At 37.8% G+C, this 18300-nt stretch overlaps 2 protein-coding genes across 4 annotated transcripts in view; one reads left to right on the top strand and one right to left on the bottom strand.

The window, feature by feature from the left end:
• Positions 1–18300, top strand: part of LOC101469782 (ras-specific guanine nucleotide-releasing factor RalGPS1) — a 91112-nt gene that overhangs the window by 44320 nt on the left and 28492 nt on the right. The gene's annotated exons all lie outside the window — the stretch shown is intronic.
• On the bottom strand, positions 268–17461 carry LOC101469328 (angiopoietin-related protein 2). 2 transcript variants are annotated; one of them, XM_004564640.6, is made up of 5 exons: positions 16940–17461; positions 12665–13582; positions 7665–7858; positions 4453–4723; positions 268–716 (listed from the first exon to the last, which is right to left on the bottom strand). In XM_004564640.6, exons 2-5 carry the CDS (start codon positions 13545–13547, stop codon positions 517–519), a joined length of 1548 nt encoding a protein of 515 aa, XP_004564697.3. In that variant the 5' UTR covers positions 13548–13582; positions 16940–17461; the 3' UTR covers positions 268–516. The 2 variants fall into 2 exon arrangements, with proteins under 2 accessions (XP_004564697.3, XP_004564698.3); XM_004564641.6 differs by having other exon boundaries at positions 17057–17460.

Raw genomic sequence — 18300 nt, 5'->3', positions numbered from 1 at the left:
ATTCCGCTAGGCACATCGGAAGAATCAAAGAAAACATTATGTCAAAGAGCACATATTTTTTTATACTTAACGAGTATTACAAATTCCATGAATATTGAGAAGTACAAGTTTTTTTTGCCAGCAATCAAGAAATTAACATTTCTGGATGTCAATTTCTTGGTTCTTTTTCACTGATATGTAACTGTGGATTTTGTTCTGATGGGGAAAAAAGCCTTTAAACACTACATCGTTAACAGCCTGCATTGAGAAAGGAATGCAGGCATCATCTTACATTCATTACATGCAAGGTTGTAATCTTTTTATTTGTGTGCAGTATAACTTTATGAGCACAAGAACATGAATAAAAGCATTACATGTAGGACAAATGAAATGAACAAGTTCTGCCACGTCTTGGCATTGTGAATGTATAACAACCAAAAGAAGCTTTGAAAATCAACCAATGGTGCCTGGTCTTGTGATACAGAATCCCTTTGGTGGAAACATCTTGTTAAATATAAGTTTCAACATACTGAGCAATTATTGGAAGGTATTTCCATTGGGTCTTATCATCATGGTCACTTTTTTCAGAGAATAAGCTCCTCCTCTGAACTCAGCCCAGTAGACCCCATCCTGATAGCGGCTGCGGTAATGCCCACCTTTGTACCACACACCGTTCAGATTGGAATGAGCACAGGCATTATACCACCATCCTCCCTTCTGATAGTGGGCACAATTCCCTGGAAACACAAATAACACAAGCAAATAAGACCAATTGGTATGTACACTAAATAAAACAGCTAGTAGCCTAACGGCTTTAAATATGATAAAGACAATTAAGACAGTTTCAATTTTGTCCATCAGTAGACCTGATATACGAGAAAGACTGCAGCATTAGCGTTGAAAGAAAACTGATGATTCCCTGCACTATTAAGTTCTTGGTTTTCCTCCATTTGGAATCCATAGCTTGAAGATCTAAAGATGAGCCATTTGTGTGTATATTTCAATTCCTTCCACCACAATTAAAGTAAAAATTAAAATATTTCTTTTTTTCAAATTGTGAACAGAAAAACAGGAACACATACACAGGAAAAGAAGAAACAAGTGATCATGGGACAATTATCGACAGATTAAAATTTAATAATGATTATTGCACAAAAAGTTAAAATCCAAGACATTGGATTACTGATACTTCATTCAAAAAAGTTTGAATAGATACAAGACCAGAATATGTTTAGATGTTTTTTTTAGATTATAAAATTAGATTATAAAGAAGCAATTTATGTTTTTCCAACAAAAGTCTTTGTAAGTCCAGGAATTTCTAGATGATGGCTGTACTTTCCAGACAGATTACCAATATCCAGTTCCTTTTCCCATCGTTCTTTGAATATCTATAAAATTCCAGTTATTTTCAAGCGGTATGTTTGAAATAAGGTTTTAAAATCGCAGTTCCCAGTGTTTAAGGAGCTTACATATATGGAGGTAATCTCTAAAGAAAACCACTGGTAGAACCTGCTGTCTTGTACTGCTGGTGCAAAGTCAGATTTATATGTTGGCCGCCTAAACAATTTTGCCTCATCCTAAAGTTAACAGGTTTTTCTTCCCATATTTATCCATTGCTTGGATGCCTTAATTTCTTTATCAACACAAACAGACATTGACTGTAATGGTTGGCTACATTAATTGGCTACATAATATGGATTACACAAACATAAAGTGACAGTAACTGAGAAAGTAAGTAATAAAGGCAGAGCCTTACCCCCATCTCCTCAGAAACAGGGTAGAGAATTTCACTTTGGGTTTCTTATTATTCCAAATGAATTGTGAGATATTTTTATTCCAGGCTCTACATTGGTGTTTAGGTTTATTTCTGTTTATGGGTAATACTGAGAAAAGAAAAGAATAATTTGGGGAGAATATTAATTTTAAGTCATATAATTCGGCTGCCAAAGTCCAAAGGGAGCAGGATACCTTCTTTGGATACCATCCAAGTTGTAGGTGGCTTTTTGTGTGTATCATGATCAAGATACAACCACTTTTGGACCATTATCTTCTTAGTCTGAGCTGCATGGAGGATTCTATTCTTTGACTACATATCTGTCAGAGGTTGTGTGTGGAGGCGAAGAAGAGATGACCCAAACGCAGGACTCACGATGCAGGATGATGATATTTTATTGGAGCGAATGAACGAACAGCGCAGGAACAAAAGGACTGACTGACTGAAAGACTGAATGGCTGGCTGAACAACTGAACACAGGCGGGAACGACAACATAACATCTACAATGACACAACAATGAACTGGTGGAAACTGAGGACTTAAATACACGCTGGATGATGAGTGATTAGAAACTGGTGAGTACATAGCTGAACTTAGTCTGACTAATGATTAGGGCTGCCACGATTAGTCGACTAGTCACGATTACGTCGACTATCAAAATCGTCGACGACTGATTTAATAGTCAACGCGTCGTTTGAAGCTTTGTAAGATCACAAAAGACGCAGGAATAAGTAGCAGGATTTAAGAGTGTAATAACGGACTGAAACAGAAGATGGCAGCACTGCATGTACAAGGATGCCAGCTGCTGTTAAAACCCCGAAGAAGAAGAAGTAGCAGCTCTGTCCCAGAATTCATAGCGCAGCCCAGCGCAGTTTCCAACAATGGCGGCAGCTAGTTAGTTTTAATATTACTCTTATTATTCTTTCTGGGTCACAAAATAAACGTTTAACATATTTTCAGGTGAGAATGTGGCTGTGTAAACCTCAAATATCTGCTCAGTTTATCAAGACACCACATATTTTCAAAAGCGCTCCGACGTTTTCGGAGACGTCTGTTACCCACTAGCTCGATAGTTAGCTGGGGGCAAGGCTCACTAGAGCCCGTGAGAACACCAGACTCCCGGCAAATCATTTTCAAACCCACCGCAGTCTTTCGCTACTCGGGTTAAACATACATAAGTCACTTAGATAACTTAAAAATTTTATTGTTTGGCTTTTTTTAGTATTTTATTTGTTCCTGAGTAAATCAGTTTGGTAGAGATTAAAGTTATAGTTTTTACACAGCTGAATAAACGTCAAGCAGACAACTGATTATCAGAAGTGTGAGATACTCGAGAATATACTCCAGTGTCCTGTTATATTTTAGATAGCAAGGAGTTTATTAAACTTCACCGAAACAATCTGCAAATTTCATTAAAATTTAATAAACTATCATCTTGTCTTTATTTTTAGTTAGCACATACCTTAAACACTTGTTAAATGATAGTTATATAAGAGCAGATGCATGCTGGTGCAATAAGCTGTACGTTTTACGTCCAATGGATGCATGATCTGATTAGTCGACTAATCGCAAAAATAATCGGTGACTAGTCGACTATCAAAATAATCGTTTGTGGCAGCCCTACTAATGATACATGGAAATCAGTGGAACACAATACAAAGGCAACATGCTGGCACAGAAAACAGGAAGTGAAAACCATGAGTGTGAAGAATAAACTGAACGTGTCAAAACTGAAAGCACTGGGTCAACGACCCAGGAACCCTGACAATATCGAATAAACTGGACCACTACAGAGCAAGGAGGTGTGCTTGGAGGCCCTGTGCGAGGACCCCTTGTACTCGTTCTATTCCTAGGTCTCACTCTCAGTTTAGCATGCTGTTTTCAGCCAGCTCTGACTTAATTAGATTTTCAACAAAAGTTACAGTGGCAGTGCAATCTGCAACCTCTGGAATATCGTGATCATATTACATCAGGAACCATCTTCGAGGTCAGACATTTTGCTCATCTTTATATTTGGCTTCTGAGAAGCCGTGAGAGAACATTCCACCGCTCCGTCCACGTCCCCCTCTATTTCTCCAATTTGTTTTTCAGTTACTTCCATATGATGCGCATTTTCTTGTACTTTCCGGTTAAACTCTGCTGTGAGTTCCTCCTTTTTTTTTACATCTTCACATAACTTAATGAGGAATTCAACAGGGTCTTTCCACACAGTCACAGCTTCCTTCAACTTTCCTTGAATTGTAAGTAGAGTGTCGCTTTCTTTAAGACTGCCATGTTGGGCTTCCCATTTAAAATTTTGTACATGACACTGGAAGTCCATAAAATGACATCTTTCATATTCATTAATTTTCATATTCCTTTTTTTCTCACAGAGAGGCTCTGGAGATGGGAAAAAGAGGTACAGGTCTGAAATTCCTGTTCTAGAAATACCACCATAGAAAAATTGTGTACACAAGACAAGCCTGTGGTTTGGGGAAAGAGAGATCAGATCCTAATTGAAGTGTATAACAAAGCAATAAGCAAAAAGCAATTGTTGTATCCAGTATTTTTGGATAAGTGAATGTCCCTGCAAACCAATCTACAAGAGTGTAGAAACTATTAAGAGATGTTAGTAACTACTAATAACAACTGTAGAGTGTGTGAAAGAGAAATCTACCAGAAGGTGTGATCACCTTGTCTTTTACGGGAACCCACTTACCTGTGTAGACATCATGGTCCCTATCCAGTGTGGTAAAGTGCTTTCCATTGTGCCAGGTTAGAGAGTCTCCAGCATTGCCGTGGTATCGGCCCAGTCGTAGCCTGTAGAAATCAGCTTCTGACTCTACACGAAAGCTAGCATATTCTGCAAAGGTCTTCCGTCCAGTCCAGTCTTCCAGCGTCACTAAAAGCTTGTAGATGCCCTGGTTTGTCAGCCAAAAGATGTTGTCTAGGCCCAACCAGTATTCACCATCAATGTTTCCAAAACCTTGCTGTGGAAGGAGAGAGACACTGAATTGATCAGGTATAAAGTACATGAACGAGAACATGGATTAAGTCAGAAGAGAGGCCTCTTCTCTCCAACTGTGAGCATCTAAAAAAAGTGCTTTGTTGACTCATCAATGTTGCATTAGAGGAATTGTTGGCTTGGAAATAGTAAATGGTAAATGGCCTGTATTTGTATAGCGCTTTTCTAGTCCCTAAGGACCCCAAAGCTCTTTACACATCCAGTCATCCACCCATTCACACACACATTCACACACTGGTGATGGCAAGCTACATTGTAGCCACAGCCACCCTGGGGCACACTGACAGAGGCAAGGCTGCCGGACACTGGCGCCACCGGGCCCTCTGACCACCACCAGGGGGTGAAGTGTCTTGCCCAAGGACACAACGACCGAGACTGTCCAAGCCGGGGCTCGAACCGGCAACCTTCCGATTACAAGGCGAACTCCCAACTCTTGAGCCACGATCGCCCTTTATCTTGAGACTGAGAAGAGAACTCGGCTGACTTTAGGTCACAAGATGACTTTAGGTCACAAGATGTTTGGCAATAAGGGCTTCTACCTTATGCATTTATATTTGTCTATTATCGAGCACCATTCATGACTACATGGAAACACAGCATGCTTATAACATTTTTGGATCACTGTGTTGGCAGCAACACTGAGAATTTTGAGACCACTGGAACTGATTTCTTCTCTGCTGTTGTGATCTCATATACTGTATTTCATTTTACTGAGTTTTTCTTACAATTAGTCATGTTACACAATGAGATGGGTTTGCCTAACAGCTTGTTTTCTTAAAGTCCAATTTTAGGTGTGACCCTTGAATCTCAGTTTAATAATATGTTATGAGTTCTCTCAAATGTCACACAATGCAAGCGTTGCATAACATTACTGAAAATTTTTATTTATTACAAAAAGCTATAAACCCCCTGCCCTTCCCTCTCAAGCTAGTTGCTGCATGCTACACTGCCAAAAATGAGATTCCTCTGAAAAATGTTTTGTATCTGACTGCTGACTATATGAACAGTTAGAGTCAGATTATCCTTAATCTCAGAACACAGTGATTTATAAAGTGGAGTTCAGCTGAGAGCTACTTTTTTCTCTACATGTTTATTTTTAATTATACACTAAGAATACCCAGACTCATACAGGGAGTGCAGAATTATTAGGCAAATGAGTATTTTGTCCACATCATCCTCTTCATGCATGTTGTCTTACTCCAAGCTGTATAGGCTCGAAAGCCTACTACCAATTAAGCATATTAGGTGATGTGCATCTCTGTAATGAGAAGGGGTGTGGTCTAATGACATCAACACCCTATATCAGGTGTGCATAATTGTTAGGCAACGTCCTTTCCTTTGGCAAAATGGGTCAAAAGAAGGACTTGACAGGCTCAGAAAAGTCAAAAATAGTGAGATATCTTGCAGAGGGATGCAGCAGTCTCAAAATTGCAAAGCTTCTGAAGCGTGATCATCGAACAATCAAGCGTTTCATTCAAAATAGTCAACAGGGTCGCAAGAAGCGTGTGGAAAAACCAAGGCGCCAAATAACTGCCCATGAACTGAGAAAAGTCAAGCGTGCAGCTGCCAAGATGCCACTTGCCACCAGTTTGGCCATATTTCAGAGCTGCAACATCACTGGAGTGCCCAAAAGCACAAGGTGTGCAATACTCAGAGACATGGCCAAGGTAAGAAAGGCTGAAAGACGACCACCACTGAACAAGACACACAAGCTGAAACGTCAAGACTGGGCCAAGAAATATCTCAAGACTGATTTTTCTAAGGTTTTATGGACTGATGAAATGAGAGTGAGTCTTGATGGGCCAGATGGATGGGCCCGTGGCTGGATTTGTAAAGGGCAGAGAGCTCCAGTCCGACTCAGACGCCAGCAAGGTGGAGGTGGAGTACTGGTTTGGGCTGGTATCATCAAAGATGAGCTTGTGGAGCCTTTTCGGGTTGAGGATGGAGTCAAGTTCAACTCCCAGTCCTACTGCCAGTTTCTGGAAGACACCTTCTTCAAGCAGTGGTACAGGAAGAAGTCTGCATCCTTCAAGAAAAACATGATTTTCATGCAGGACAATGCTCCATCACACGTGTCCAAGTACTCCACAGCGTGGCTGGCAAGAAAGGGTATAAAAGAAGAAAAACTAATGACATGGCCACCTTGTTCACCTGATCTGAACCCCATTGAGAACCTGTGGTCCATCATCAAATGTGAGATTTACAAGGAGGGAAAACAGTACACCTCTCTGAACAGTGTCTGGGAGGCTGTGGTTGCTGCTGCACGCAATGTTGATGGTGAACAGATCAAAACACTGACAGAATCCATGGATGGCAGGCTTTTGAGTGTCCTTGCAAAGAAAGGTGGCTATATTGGTCGCTGATTTGTTTTTGTTTTGTTTTTGAACGTCATAAATGTATATTTGTGAATGTGGAGATGTTATATTGGTTTCACTGGTAAAAATAAATAATTGAAATGGGTATATATTTGTTTTTTGTTAAGTTGCCTAATAATTATGCACAGTAATAGTCACCTACACACACAGATATCCCCCTAAAATAGCTAAAACTAAAAACTACTTCCAAAAACATTCAGCTTTGATATTAATGAGTTTTTTGGGTTCATTGAGAACATGGTTGTTGTTCAATAATAAAATTATTCCTCAAAAATACAACTTGCCTAATAATTCTGCACTCCCTGTATATGGTGTTGGGCAGACATTCTTTACATTAGCAACAGCACTACTATAGTTCTGCATTTATTTCCCATTTTAAGAAAGACTGAGGTTTCAATTACTAAAATGCAATGCTCCATCGATATTTAATGCATTTGCGGCTAACAGTTTTGATTCGTAGTATCTTCAGTGTATCTAGACAGCACATACAACCTCATAAGTACAATCTTGGGTGCTACTATAACTTATTACCTTGTAAGTGTCCCAGTTCCTAAAAAAGTTGACAGAGCCATCCTGACGTCTCTGAATAACGATCCAGCCACCAGGGTCTTGTCTCTGGTCACACCAGACCTGCATAAGTTGATTGCTTTTGTCTGGTTTTAAGAGGTACATTCCACTGGTGGTATATCCACTCTCCAGAGCCTCCAGACAATCTCTGAAATGTCCTGTAGAAGGCAGAGAATGAAGGGTAATACAATTGCATCTGGTGTGTGATCATCATAGGCTCATTTTTAGTGACATGCTGGCTTCATCATTATTATAGTTTTAACAACCTGTGCACACAACACACATGGAGACATGAAGTGCAATAGAAAAATATACAGATGGAGGGTTCCTGGAAAAGTGAGTCACTCCTGATCACGTGTTGTCTCTACGAAATATGACAAATACTTTCCAGTCTGTTTGCTGCTGGCAAGAATAAACAGTACTGTGGGCAAAACCTTCTTTGTAGTCACAGCGCACACATGGGAACACAGCTATTCTTAAATTATATCTCACTTTTTTCCCTCTGTGGAATGATAGAAGGTATTACACAAAATTAGTGGAATTCTCTTTATTCTATTAAAGACAGAACCTAAAAGAGCCAGTGATCTATGAGCAACCACTTGTCAACCATCCATCCATTCTCTTCTGCTTATCCAATTCAGGGTCACAGGGTGGCTGGGACCTATCTGAGCTGTCTTAGGGCGAGAAGCAGGATACACCCTGAACAGATCGCCAGTCTGTTGCAGAGCTAACACATAGACAAGTATTTACATTTACAACTATGGTCAATTTACAATTATCAATTAACCTAACCCCACTAACTACATGTCTTTGGACTGTGGGCTGAAGCTGGAGAACCCGTGGCAACCGTGGTTCATGGGATTGGGAAGCTCATCTTGTAACTGGAAGGTTGCCAGCTCTGTCTGTCTTGGTTGTTGTGTCCTTGGGCAAGACACTTGACCTACCGCCTACTGGTAATGGCCAGAGGAAAACCCTTACTTTTACACGGGATTCACCCTCCAACAGAACTCACTTTAGGTAGGGCAACTCCTGTCATCCATTGGGGGCAAAAGAAGAGAGGGGAAAATAACTGCAGAAAATTGTCAGTTGGGAATAAACACTGAGTAGAGTAGGGTGGCTGTATCTGAAAATCAATGAGGTAAGATTTGCTCAGTCAAATGCAGTTTAGATCTGTCACCCACTAAAACATTTAGCATATTATGAAATGAAGTCCTACATTAAGTGAGAATGGGAAACATTCTTCTTTAAAATTACAGCAACTGGTTTCTTTAGTTCCCATACACTTTAGAGAGTATTAAAAGAAGAAGTCATATTACACACATTACATTTTTTTTCTTTACATTTTACACAGCATCGTAACTTGTATATAAACCATTGACCATAGAAAATGTGATCAACCTAACATCTCCCCAACAATGAAGCCAAAATTTGTCTGTTATCCCCTTGGCCTCCATATTAGTGGATGGGACTATTCTTAAAAAAAAAAAAAAAAAAAAAAGTTTTTCCCAAAGATGCGTTCTGCCATTATTAGTAGTCTTCATCACCGATTTGTATTGAAGCATTTTTTTCTCATAAGTTCTATTCTAATTACCAACTACATGATGTGAATTTGGGGTGTAACATCATCATGATAGCTTTGATGGTAGCTGCTTTCTTGGAGAAACTTGCGTATCTCTGTTTGGGAATGGCAGATAGACGGGAATGCTGTGAGGAGATTCAGTGTTGATTTTCCATAACCACAATTGAATATTTTAAACTGACGTCGTGAGGTGTTCTGGAATAACCTGGACTAACTAAGAGAAGGACCCAAGGCCCTGGCACACTTTTTCAGTAAGTTAAATGTGTTTGTAAGCTAATCTGTAATCAATGTCCTTAGCTAGCCAGCTAAGATGAGCAATCAGCTGTTGGGGAAAGCCATGTTTAGTAGCTAAATCTGTGCACACGAATAAATTTACCCTCTGAACCTGAAGGTCACACTTAATTGAAGGATGTTCAGACCAGTAGCTGAAGATGAGGCACTGAAACAGTTTATATGAGAAACAGAACAGGAATACCACATTTTTAAAAAAGCTAATTTTTCAGCACAACTCTATATATTTATTTATAGATTTTTTTTTTTACAGAGTTTGTTTCAAATATTGAGGTTAAAAAATTATCTGAATTAATCCTGAATGTACATCTTGCATCCTTTGAGAGAAATAATATAGAGAGCGTTAATATATGTTGTCCAGTGCTCAGGCAGCAGCTTAAAAACTGCATACCTCTATATGTTTCTCTATTTTCTTGCAGGTGACCAGGACTGGAAACCTGCTCATCTCATCTTTGCAGGTCTCCTTTTAAAAAGCACAAACAACTTAAATATAAAAATGATACTGGATAATCTGGATATAAGGCTTTGTTTTATTTAATATTTGAGGGATAAACTTCAAATTTCACGGTGTGTGATGATTCTGTTCTTTGTGATTACAGGAGCTGCCCTCAGATTCAGACCTCAGCACCACCCAGTGACAACAGACAAATCATCCTATATATCCGTCCTTTATAGTAACTCCAAAATTAACTGATGAAAAAAGTACAAAGGCTAAAGTACCTTATGAAACACTGTCAGTGAAAACTGCAGCTGTATTATTGATAAAGTTAAAGTCAAAAAGTCAAAGGGATTCACGATCTATGTAACTGGTGTCACTATATAAGAGCATAAACAGTAATTCATTTTGGTGTTTAAGGTGGTGCTGATCTCAGACCTGCACAACTTCTGCTTTTAACACTGAATGTAGTTAGGTGCACGAAGAGAACATGATATTTTCCTCTGATAGCATTAACTATAACCTGATGAAGGTCAAACATCTTCACTTGTATGTTGAACTAAAAATTTTAATCTAGAATTCTTTCACACTGTGTTTTGCTAATAGTGTGTTATTTACTAAAATATATTCAGTCATTCATACCAGAGTAAGCAGAAAGAATAATATATATTTTAAATATTCAGTCCTGTGGAAAGTTCAATATAATATCATTATGTAAAAGTCCAGAGTCTCTGTGCTTTATCTTAGGATGATGTGAGTGCTTCTAACATTACAGAAAGCAAAGGGTCACTATCACACTGTTCATGAAATGATGTTTTTTTTATATAGGGGGGGGGGTGAGGAAGATTTCTATTTAGGATTTCTGAATGATAAATAATTAAATTGCACAATACTGTAAAACAATCATGTAGAATGCTTTTTAACATTAAATTTGTGGTCCCCAAAATGACAAAAATGCCATTTTGATTCAGCTTTAATGCTGGATTGAGAAAATATGAGTAGTTGTACTACAAAAATATAAAAGGTTGTCCTTTCCAAATGGAACAAAACATTGGAGTTTGATAATTTTGCTAGAAATGATTATAACACTAATGTCAAATCATCAATTTTTTTAGAATGTTTTCTGCTCCACCATCTTCAAATACATACATTTGTATGTTTATACAGTTTATAAAGTGATTGCTGTATAGGCAATTATATTTTTGATGGTAAGATTCCAGTTAATACTTGTACAGCTGTTGTTATTGTGTGTATGTATACATTTATTTATTTATATTTCTTCATACATTCTTATATAGTTCTATACTGTGTAATACTGTGTATTGTGTATTTTTTTGTACAGTTATTTTATTTTCAGCTTTAATTTATATATTTTATCTTATTCTTTCCCAGTTAAATTTACCCTTCATTATAATTTGTGTTGTACAGTTATTTCATTTTTAACCTTAATTTTTTATATTTTATTCCTTCCTAGTTAAATTTACACTTTTTAATTTTTCATATTTATTTCCTATCTTATTCATAGCCTTTTCCTTTTTTTTTTCTTTAGGTCATGAGCAGTTGTCTAAGCATTTCACTGCATATCATACTGTGTATGACTGTGTACGTGACAAATAAAAATTTGAATTTGAAATTTGAAAATGGACTGGTTCTTATAAAGCGCTTTTCTACTCTGAGCACTCAGAGCCTTTTACACAACTTCCCTCGTTCACCCATTCACACAAGCACTTTTCTCTTTGCTGTTTCTAATATTCACATCCCTCATCAGAGAGCAACATGGGGTTAGTATCTTGTATCTTGCCCAAGGATGTTTGGCATGCAGCCTGGAGCAGACTAGGATCAAACCACCAACCTTCCAGTTTGTAGCTGATCTGCTCTGATCTACCTGAGCTAGTAATGATGTTGGTACAGTTTGAGATATTTGCACAATCCAGCATGAGATTTGAATAAAAATTGCATTTCCTTCTTGTTGTGACTAAGAATAAACTCAAGTATGTAGTTCTATTTGGAATATACTATCTAATGATATTTTTGCTCAACCCAGCATGAAAGTTGCAGGCATGCTCAGCTTTTCCCCCCCACATTTTAACTAGCCAATATCCAAACATTTTTTGATGTCTTAAATTACAGATTGTGATTTGGGTTACAGATTGTAATATTGTAGGGTTTTTGCCTTACAATATAAAGCATCTTGAGACAACTGCTATTGCAGTTTGGCATTATATAAATAAAATTGTATTGAATTACATTGAATTCATATTGATGACCTGACTTTCACCTGTAATAGAATTTGAGATATTTATTATCAAACATTCCCCCAGACTGCAAAAAAAAGTTCAAAAGTGGGGATTGACAGACCATTTTTCAAAAAAAAATATATCTGTGTTATATGATGCTAAAATTTAATAGCAACCATTATATATGTTGAAATGTGCTACCATAAAACCTTTATGCATATCATTCGAACAGAAGATGTTCTACAAATTGGCTAATATAAGATGAATATAACCTAAACTATCTGACATTTTTGTTAAAAGAACATTCAGTTATTCAATAAATATGTCTCTGTTGGTATATTCTCAGTGAATGCAGGACTGCAAATGTTTGTTCAGTTAGAGACTTCAAAGGAAGATACAAACATTTCTTACCAGTACTTACCAGAGGGCTCATTTGTGAAGCTGTATGTTGCGGCTGGCATTGTGGGCAGTGCTCTGGCTTTCTGGTCATTTTGGATCTCATTATTCATGGGGTAGTTGGTGTAACGAGTGTAAGTGGGTGGATGGAAAGGTCTGTAGCCACCAGGAGACAATTCAGGTGTTTGTAAAGGAGGCTGGGAGATTGCAGGAGATTGTGGCTGGAGACGACGGCTGGGCTCTTGAACCTTTCTGTAAAAGTATCCTCCGTGCTTACACTGCTCTTCAAGCTGCTCCAGGAGAGCACTCTGGCTGCTTGCGAGGGCTGATAGATGCTGGTACTTATGATCCAGGTCTTGGTACCGTCCAGCTAGCCTCCCCATCTCATTTGTGTGGTTGAGCACACGGGTCTCCAGCTGTGACACCTCCAGAGCATTGTCTCGTTTGCGAATAATCTCATGCAGCAGCTGCATGTAGAGCTGAGTAACTCTGGAGTTCATGTTGCGGCTCTCTTTACGCAATAGCTTGACTTCATTAATCACACCCCCATCAAGCTCTATCAGCAGTTGCAGTGCCTCAATCTGCTTTCGCTGCTTTTGCAACTCACTGTTGAGCAGCTCCAGTTCCTGCTTATTAATACGGTTTTGCAGCAAGGTCTCTGGCTCCTTGGAGTTCACACATATTGCCCCATTGTTTTTCTGCTGAGGGACAATGAAGGTATAAGAACATTTGTCTGTTTGGTAGGCACTGTAGTCAGCAACAGCCCTTTTTTGACGTTTTGGTACGTAGATAAATTCTCTCTCTAGGATGTCATTGCTGTTGTCAATTTCTAGAGTGTCTTCTTGGAGACCTGACTCTGGTCCAGAGAGCAACAGGAGACTCACCATTACCACCACAGGGAGAATCATAGCACAGTTCAGCTGCTCCCAGACTACGACAATTTCTGAAAGAGATGAAGCAGAGATGCTTAGCAAGGGTCTGTTTTCTCTCATCAGTTATTGACCTGGTGTTAGTCGTTGAAGGCAATTACTTTATCACCACCTCTGTGTGCTCAGAAGCTCATATGTATATACATACAGGCAGTGTATGTATTTTCACAGCTCTGTCCCAGAAAGTTGCTGCCTATAATGTAGCAAGGTAATGCCATCCAGAGTTAGATACCATATTTCTAAGATCTTTATGGCTGAGTTCAATAACATGAGTTTTATCTGTTATTTTAAGCATAAAATTAGAGGTCATCCAGGTCGTTATGCTGTTAAGACATTCCTGCAAAATTGGTGTATTTTATTTGGCTTCATGGATAGAAAAATCTGGTAATCATCTGCATAGTAGTGAAATGTATATTATGCCTTCTATTTGTAGTGCTTAGGGGAAGTGTATGTAATATAAACACAACTGACCCTAGCACAGAACCCTGTGGAACTCCATAGTTAACCTTTATGTGTGAAGAAGACTTCCCATTTACATAGCCACACTGAAGTCTGTTAGATACATGTAGTTCAACCCATTACAACGCAATACTTTTAATACCTACAGCATGCTCTTATCCGTGTAATAAAATATATAGTCAGCATTATAGTCTAGCAGGACAAGCACAGAGATGAGTCCACTGTCAGAGGCCAAAAGAAGATCATTTGTAGCCTTCACTACCACCATTTCTGTACTGTGATGGGTTCTGAAACCTGTCTTAAAATCTTCAAATAAACCTTTTCTCTGAAGATGATGAGGTAGCTGTTATACAACTACTCTTTGAAAAATTTTCAAAATAATAAAATAATAATTATGGCTGGTAACTTGCAAATCAACTAATATCTACTTAATTACACAGCAAGTCTTGCAGCCAGTCTATGCTAGGGTAAAATCAGAGAGGAAAGAGCAGGTTTATAAGGATGAATCAGTATAAGAGTCAGTATTTATATGTTAAGTTCGCCAGAACAACAACCAGCTTCAGTCATTGCCTGCTGTTTTTGCATGTACATATTTCATGGTCTACATTATGAACAAAAGATATTCACTAAATATTAAGTATCTCTTAAGTATCTCTAAATATTAAGGCTCAAAGTTGCCTTTTTGGCTTATTATGAAATAGTGAAAACATTGCTGCTCATTTTAACAATATTTGACCAGTTACACTTTAGTAGTTTAGTGAAAGATGTTCCCTGTATCCAGTCTAGGCTCCAACCTCATATAATAGAATATTGTGTTTTCTTGTTTCTCTTGCTTTTTGTGATGAAAAATACTGTCACAGCTTTGGAATGTTCAATAACACAACATGAAAAGTGGAGCCTCCCCTGACAGTTACACAAGACAATGTTATCTTGGGCTTTAGGATATGGTAGTTACTACATCATCTATCTTTTTCATTTTTCTTTTTTTAAATGTCGCCTCAGCCAGGTCAGTTCTGACATTGGTGAGCTGTTTTTCCCCCATACAACAGAGGCCATAAGTACTATTACTTGGCCAAGTTGACCTCAAGTAAGTTCAACATGTGAGTGGTCATAAATTTATTGCTGTATAGTTTTTGCACTCTGTCTGGCTACAAGCATAATATAAAAACTCTTTTGGAGTTATTAGGTTTTGCGAGGCAGCTTCCTCTGTCATTCAACCCAGTACTTGTACCTGACCATTTTAAGAGATGGGGTTATTTTGTTTTGTTTTATTGTGTTTGTTAGGCCACTTAACACTGACCTGTGAGTCGTTTAATCGTGGAAAACACCTAACCAGAGTTGGATCAATGTTGTCTGCACAAAACACACAACTTATAAAAGAACTAGTTCTTAAATTGTAACTTATTGTGACTGAGAAGCTGATGTATACAGAAGCAGACACTTATCCGAGTCTGTCATGCAAATCCACAAATGGTGACATGTTTAAACACACTTAAGTGTGTTAGACATCAGAATCATTCGGCTGTATTATATGTGTTTAGAAATAAATTTGTTAAAATAGGATCTTAAATATCACATTAAAGTTTGCATTCCAATGAAGCTTTACGTTTGAGCTTTGTATTTCACATGTGCCTTTCTTTTTGACCTCAAAGTATGTTATATCTTTAAAGCAAGTATTGTCAGGAGCAAGAAAATGAGCTGCCCAGTTAGTTTTATATAAATTCATTAATTATACTGTAGTATATATAATAAGCTAAAGTTATTTGTTTCCAGTTATTTACAAGTCAATATTTATTATTCATTATCTTCTTCTACATAATCTTTGTGTAATTAAAGTCATCGTCATAAACATTATACCCTTATAGACGTCACAAATAGACATTATCAGGATAGTTAAAGGCATTCAAAACCTTGGGGATTCAGCCATCCAGTGTGAAGCTACAGCCTATAGCTTGCACAGCTTGTCACATATTATCAGTATTGTTTAAGGCACTCATGAGGAAAAAACTTTTTCACTTGAAATTTAACACTAAGCAAATTTTACTGAACAATGAAATGAATTCTGCACCTGTACTTTGTTCACATAAAAATGAAAAAAAGTACTCAAAATGATGTCAAGTATATTAAAGTCGGTTTAAACAGGACAAATAGCAAAAGTCTGCATTTTGAACGTGTATTTAATGCAACATCTTAAACGCCTCAAATTGTGTTAAAAAGAAGAAATCAAATAAACCAAATATTAACAATAATTTAATAGTAATAAATAATTTAATACTATTATAAGTAAAAACCTGCACAGAGAATGAATTGTCTTGGCTCTTGGAGTGCTTCTTATAATATTTAACACAAACATTTTTAAAGGCAGTTCATGGATTGAAAGTCTGAGTTAAATGCTTGAGGTTCAAGATAATTCTTTAGTATAAAAGCTGAATGACTTCCAGGCTCCCTGAACCACAATGTGAAGTGATTGCACACACTTTCTGCAAAGCAAGCCTTTATTAAATATTTTTCCACATGTGATCATATGCGCCTGAGACCCAGCATATTCTTTTATGTCCTCTGTAGTGGATGCACAAATCACAAAACAGTTAAACTGAAAGATTTTTGTCTTCAGTTCTCAGGAGTATATGGAATGTGAACTAGCAGTTATGTGACAAAGCATTTCAAACAAACATTATAGAGTAATGCAAAGTAATGTCATGAACTGTGTAACCTCTCTACTTTTTAGAGATGTATTAGAGTTGAAGTAATGCATTATTTTTAAATAAAGCAGGAAATAACTTTAACATACATATAGTTAATAAAAAGGCAGAAGGGAAAGTAAACTCTGTGTTAAGTGTAAAATAAGGTTGAGCCACTTATTCAGTGTGTGTTGCATATAAAATGAAAATTGAGAGAATTTCCTGACTTACTTCCACTTGTTTATGTCTCTTTCTCTCTTGCTTTTGTTTAAGATTTGACTCCAGCTCCTCAGAAGTCATTCACGTTTCCTCTGTTATTCAGTAGAAGTTCTTCATATCATTTCTTACCTTCTGTCAGAATCAGATTTAAAGTTCACAAAGACAGTGGTCCACTTGTGGTGATGTGATGATCTGTACAGCGGCAACAAAGCCTTCCTTTCTAATTTCATGTGTTGCATTGAAGGGATGAGTCTCAAACTCAAAGTTCGTGCCTGCTCTGCAGACAAAATCTGTTTCTCTTCCTACTTCGTGTCTCATATGTAATGGAAGGAAGACAGTGTTGCTTGGAGTAATTAAGCTGTGAGGCATAGCGACTCCTTCTTCCCCTCCCCTTTGCAGCAAAAACATCATCGGGACACGAGACAGGCTCCAAAAACCCTTTAATTCCTTATCCTCAGCAAGCTCCGCTGTCATCCCTTTTTCCACTGTTCTCCAGTGATTGTGGAATTCCATCTGACTGGGAGATCATTCACAAATAACAATTCAACTTAACATGCATGTCTTTGGACTGTGGGCAGAAGCCCTCGCAGGCACAGGGAGAACACAGAGTGAGATGATAGTAAACCTTCAAGAGCTCCTTCAAAAATAGTGTATTCTGTCCTTCTGTCTTTAAATGGGGGATATCTGTAAAACCAAGCAGTGACTGTCCATTCAAACAATTTGCCTGGAGGAGAGGTGGAAGCGTCTGGATACAGTTTGTTATGTTGTCATAGTAATTACTGGTTGCATAACATGTGAGAAACTTTCAACAAATAGTCAGTGACTCAGTGATTTTTTTAATTGCACAACATGCTCACAAACTTGTGCTGTAAGACATACTTTTATCTTTCCCTCAGAGACATCTGATTGAGATGTTTTTTATTTAATTTGGTGAAACTCTAGAAGCTTTTGATTGTGCTTTTTGTTTATTTCCAAATCTTTACAGGGACATTCTCAGTGGCTTTGTATCAGAATTGCATCTTCAGCTGTAACATTTCTCATTGTGGAGGTGGAGTCCTGTTTGAGAATGACAGCAAAGATCCTAAGAGGCATTATGGTACAACAGCAATATTATTCCTATTATTATTTTACATTTTTTTGCTTGTAACACTACATTTATCTTGAAGAAAGGTAACAAATATGGACATGACAAAGAAATGTAGTAAAATAATGTAATCATTAAAAACAACTTCCTGAATTTAAATTGGCTTCATCTGTTATGAACAGTAGCATTATATCCTGAGTGGCAGCTGCCCAACTACTGACTCAATGTGTTTGAATTCGCCAATGAGTGCTGGATGCTTTGACTAGGCTTTGCTGTGAGACAGGAAACA

The sequence above is a fragment of the Maylandia zebra genome, linkage group LG7 (genome assembly GCF_041146795.1).
Source record: "Maylandia zebra isolate NMK-2024a linkage group LG7, Mzebra_GT3a, whole genome shotgun sequence".
Classification (NCBI taxonomy): Eukaryota; Metazoa; Chordata; class Actinopteri; order Cichliformes; family Cichlidae; genus Maylandia; species Maylandia zebra.
The sequence above is the reverse complement of the archived record's forward strand: the minus strand, read 5'-3'. Positions and strand labels throughout refer to the sequence as shown.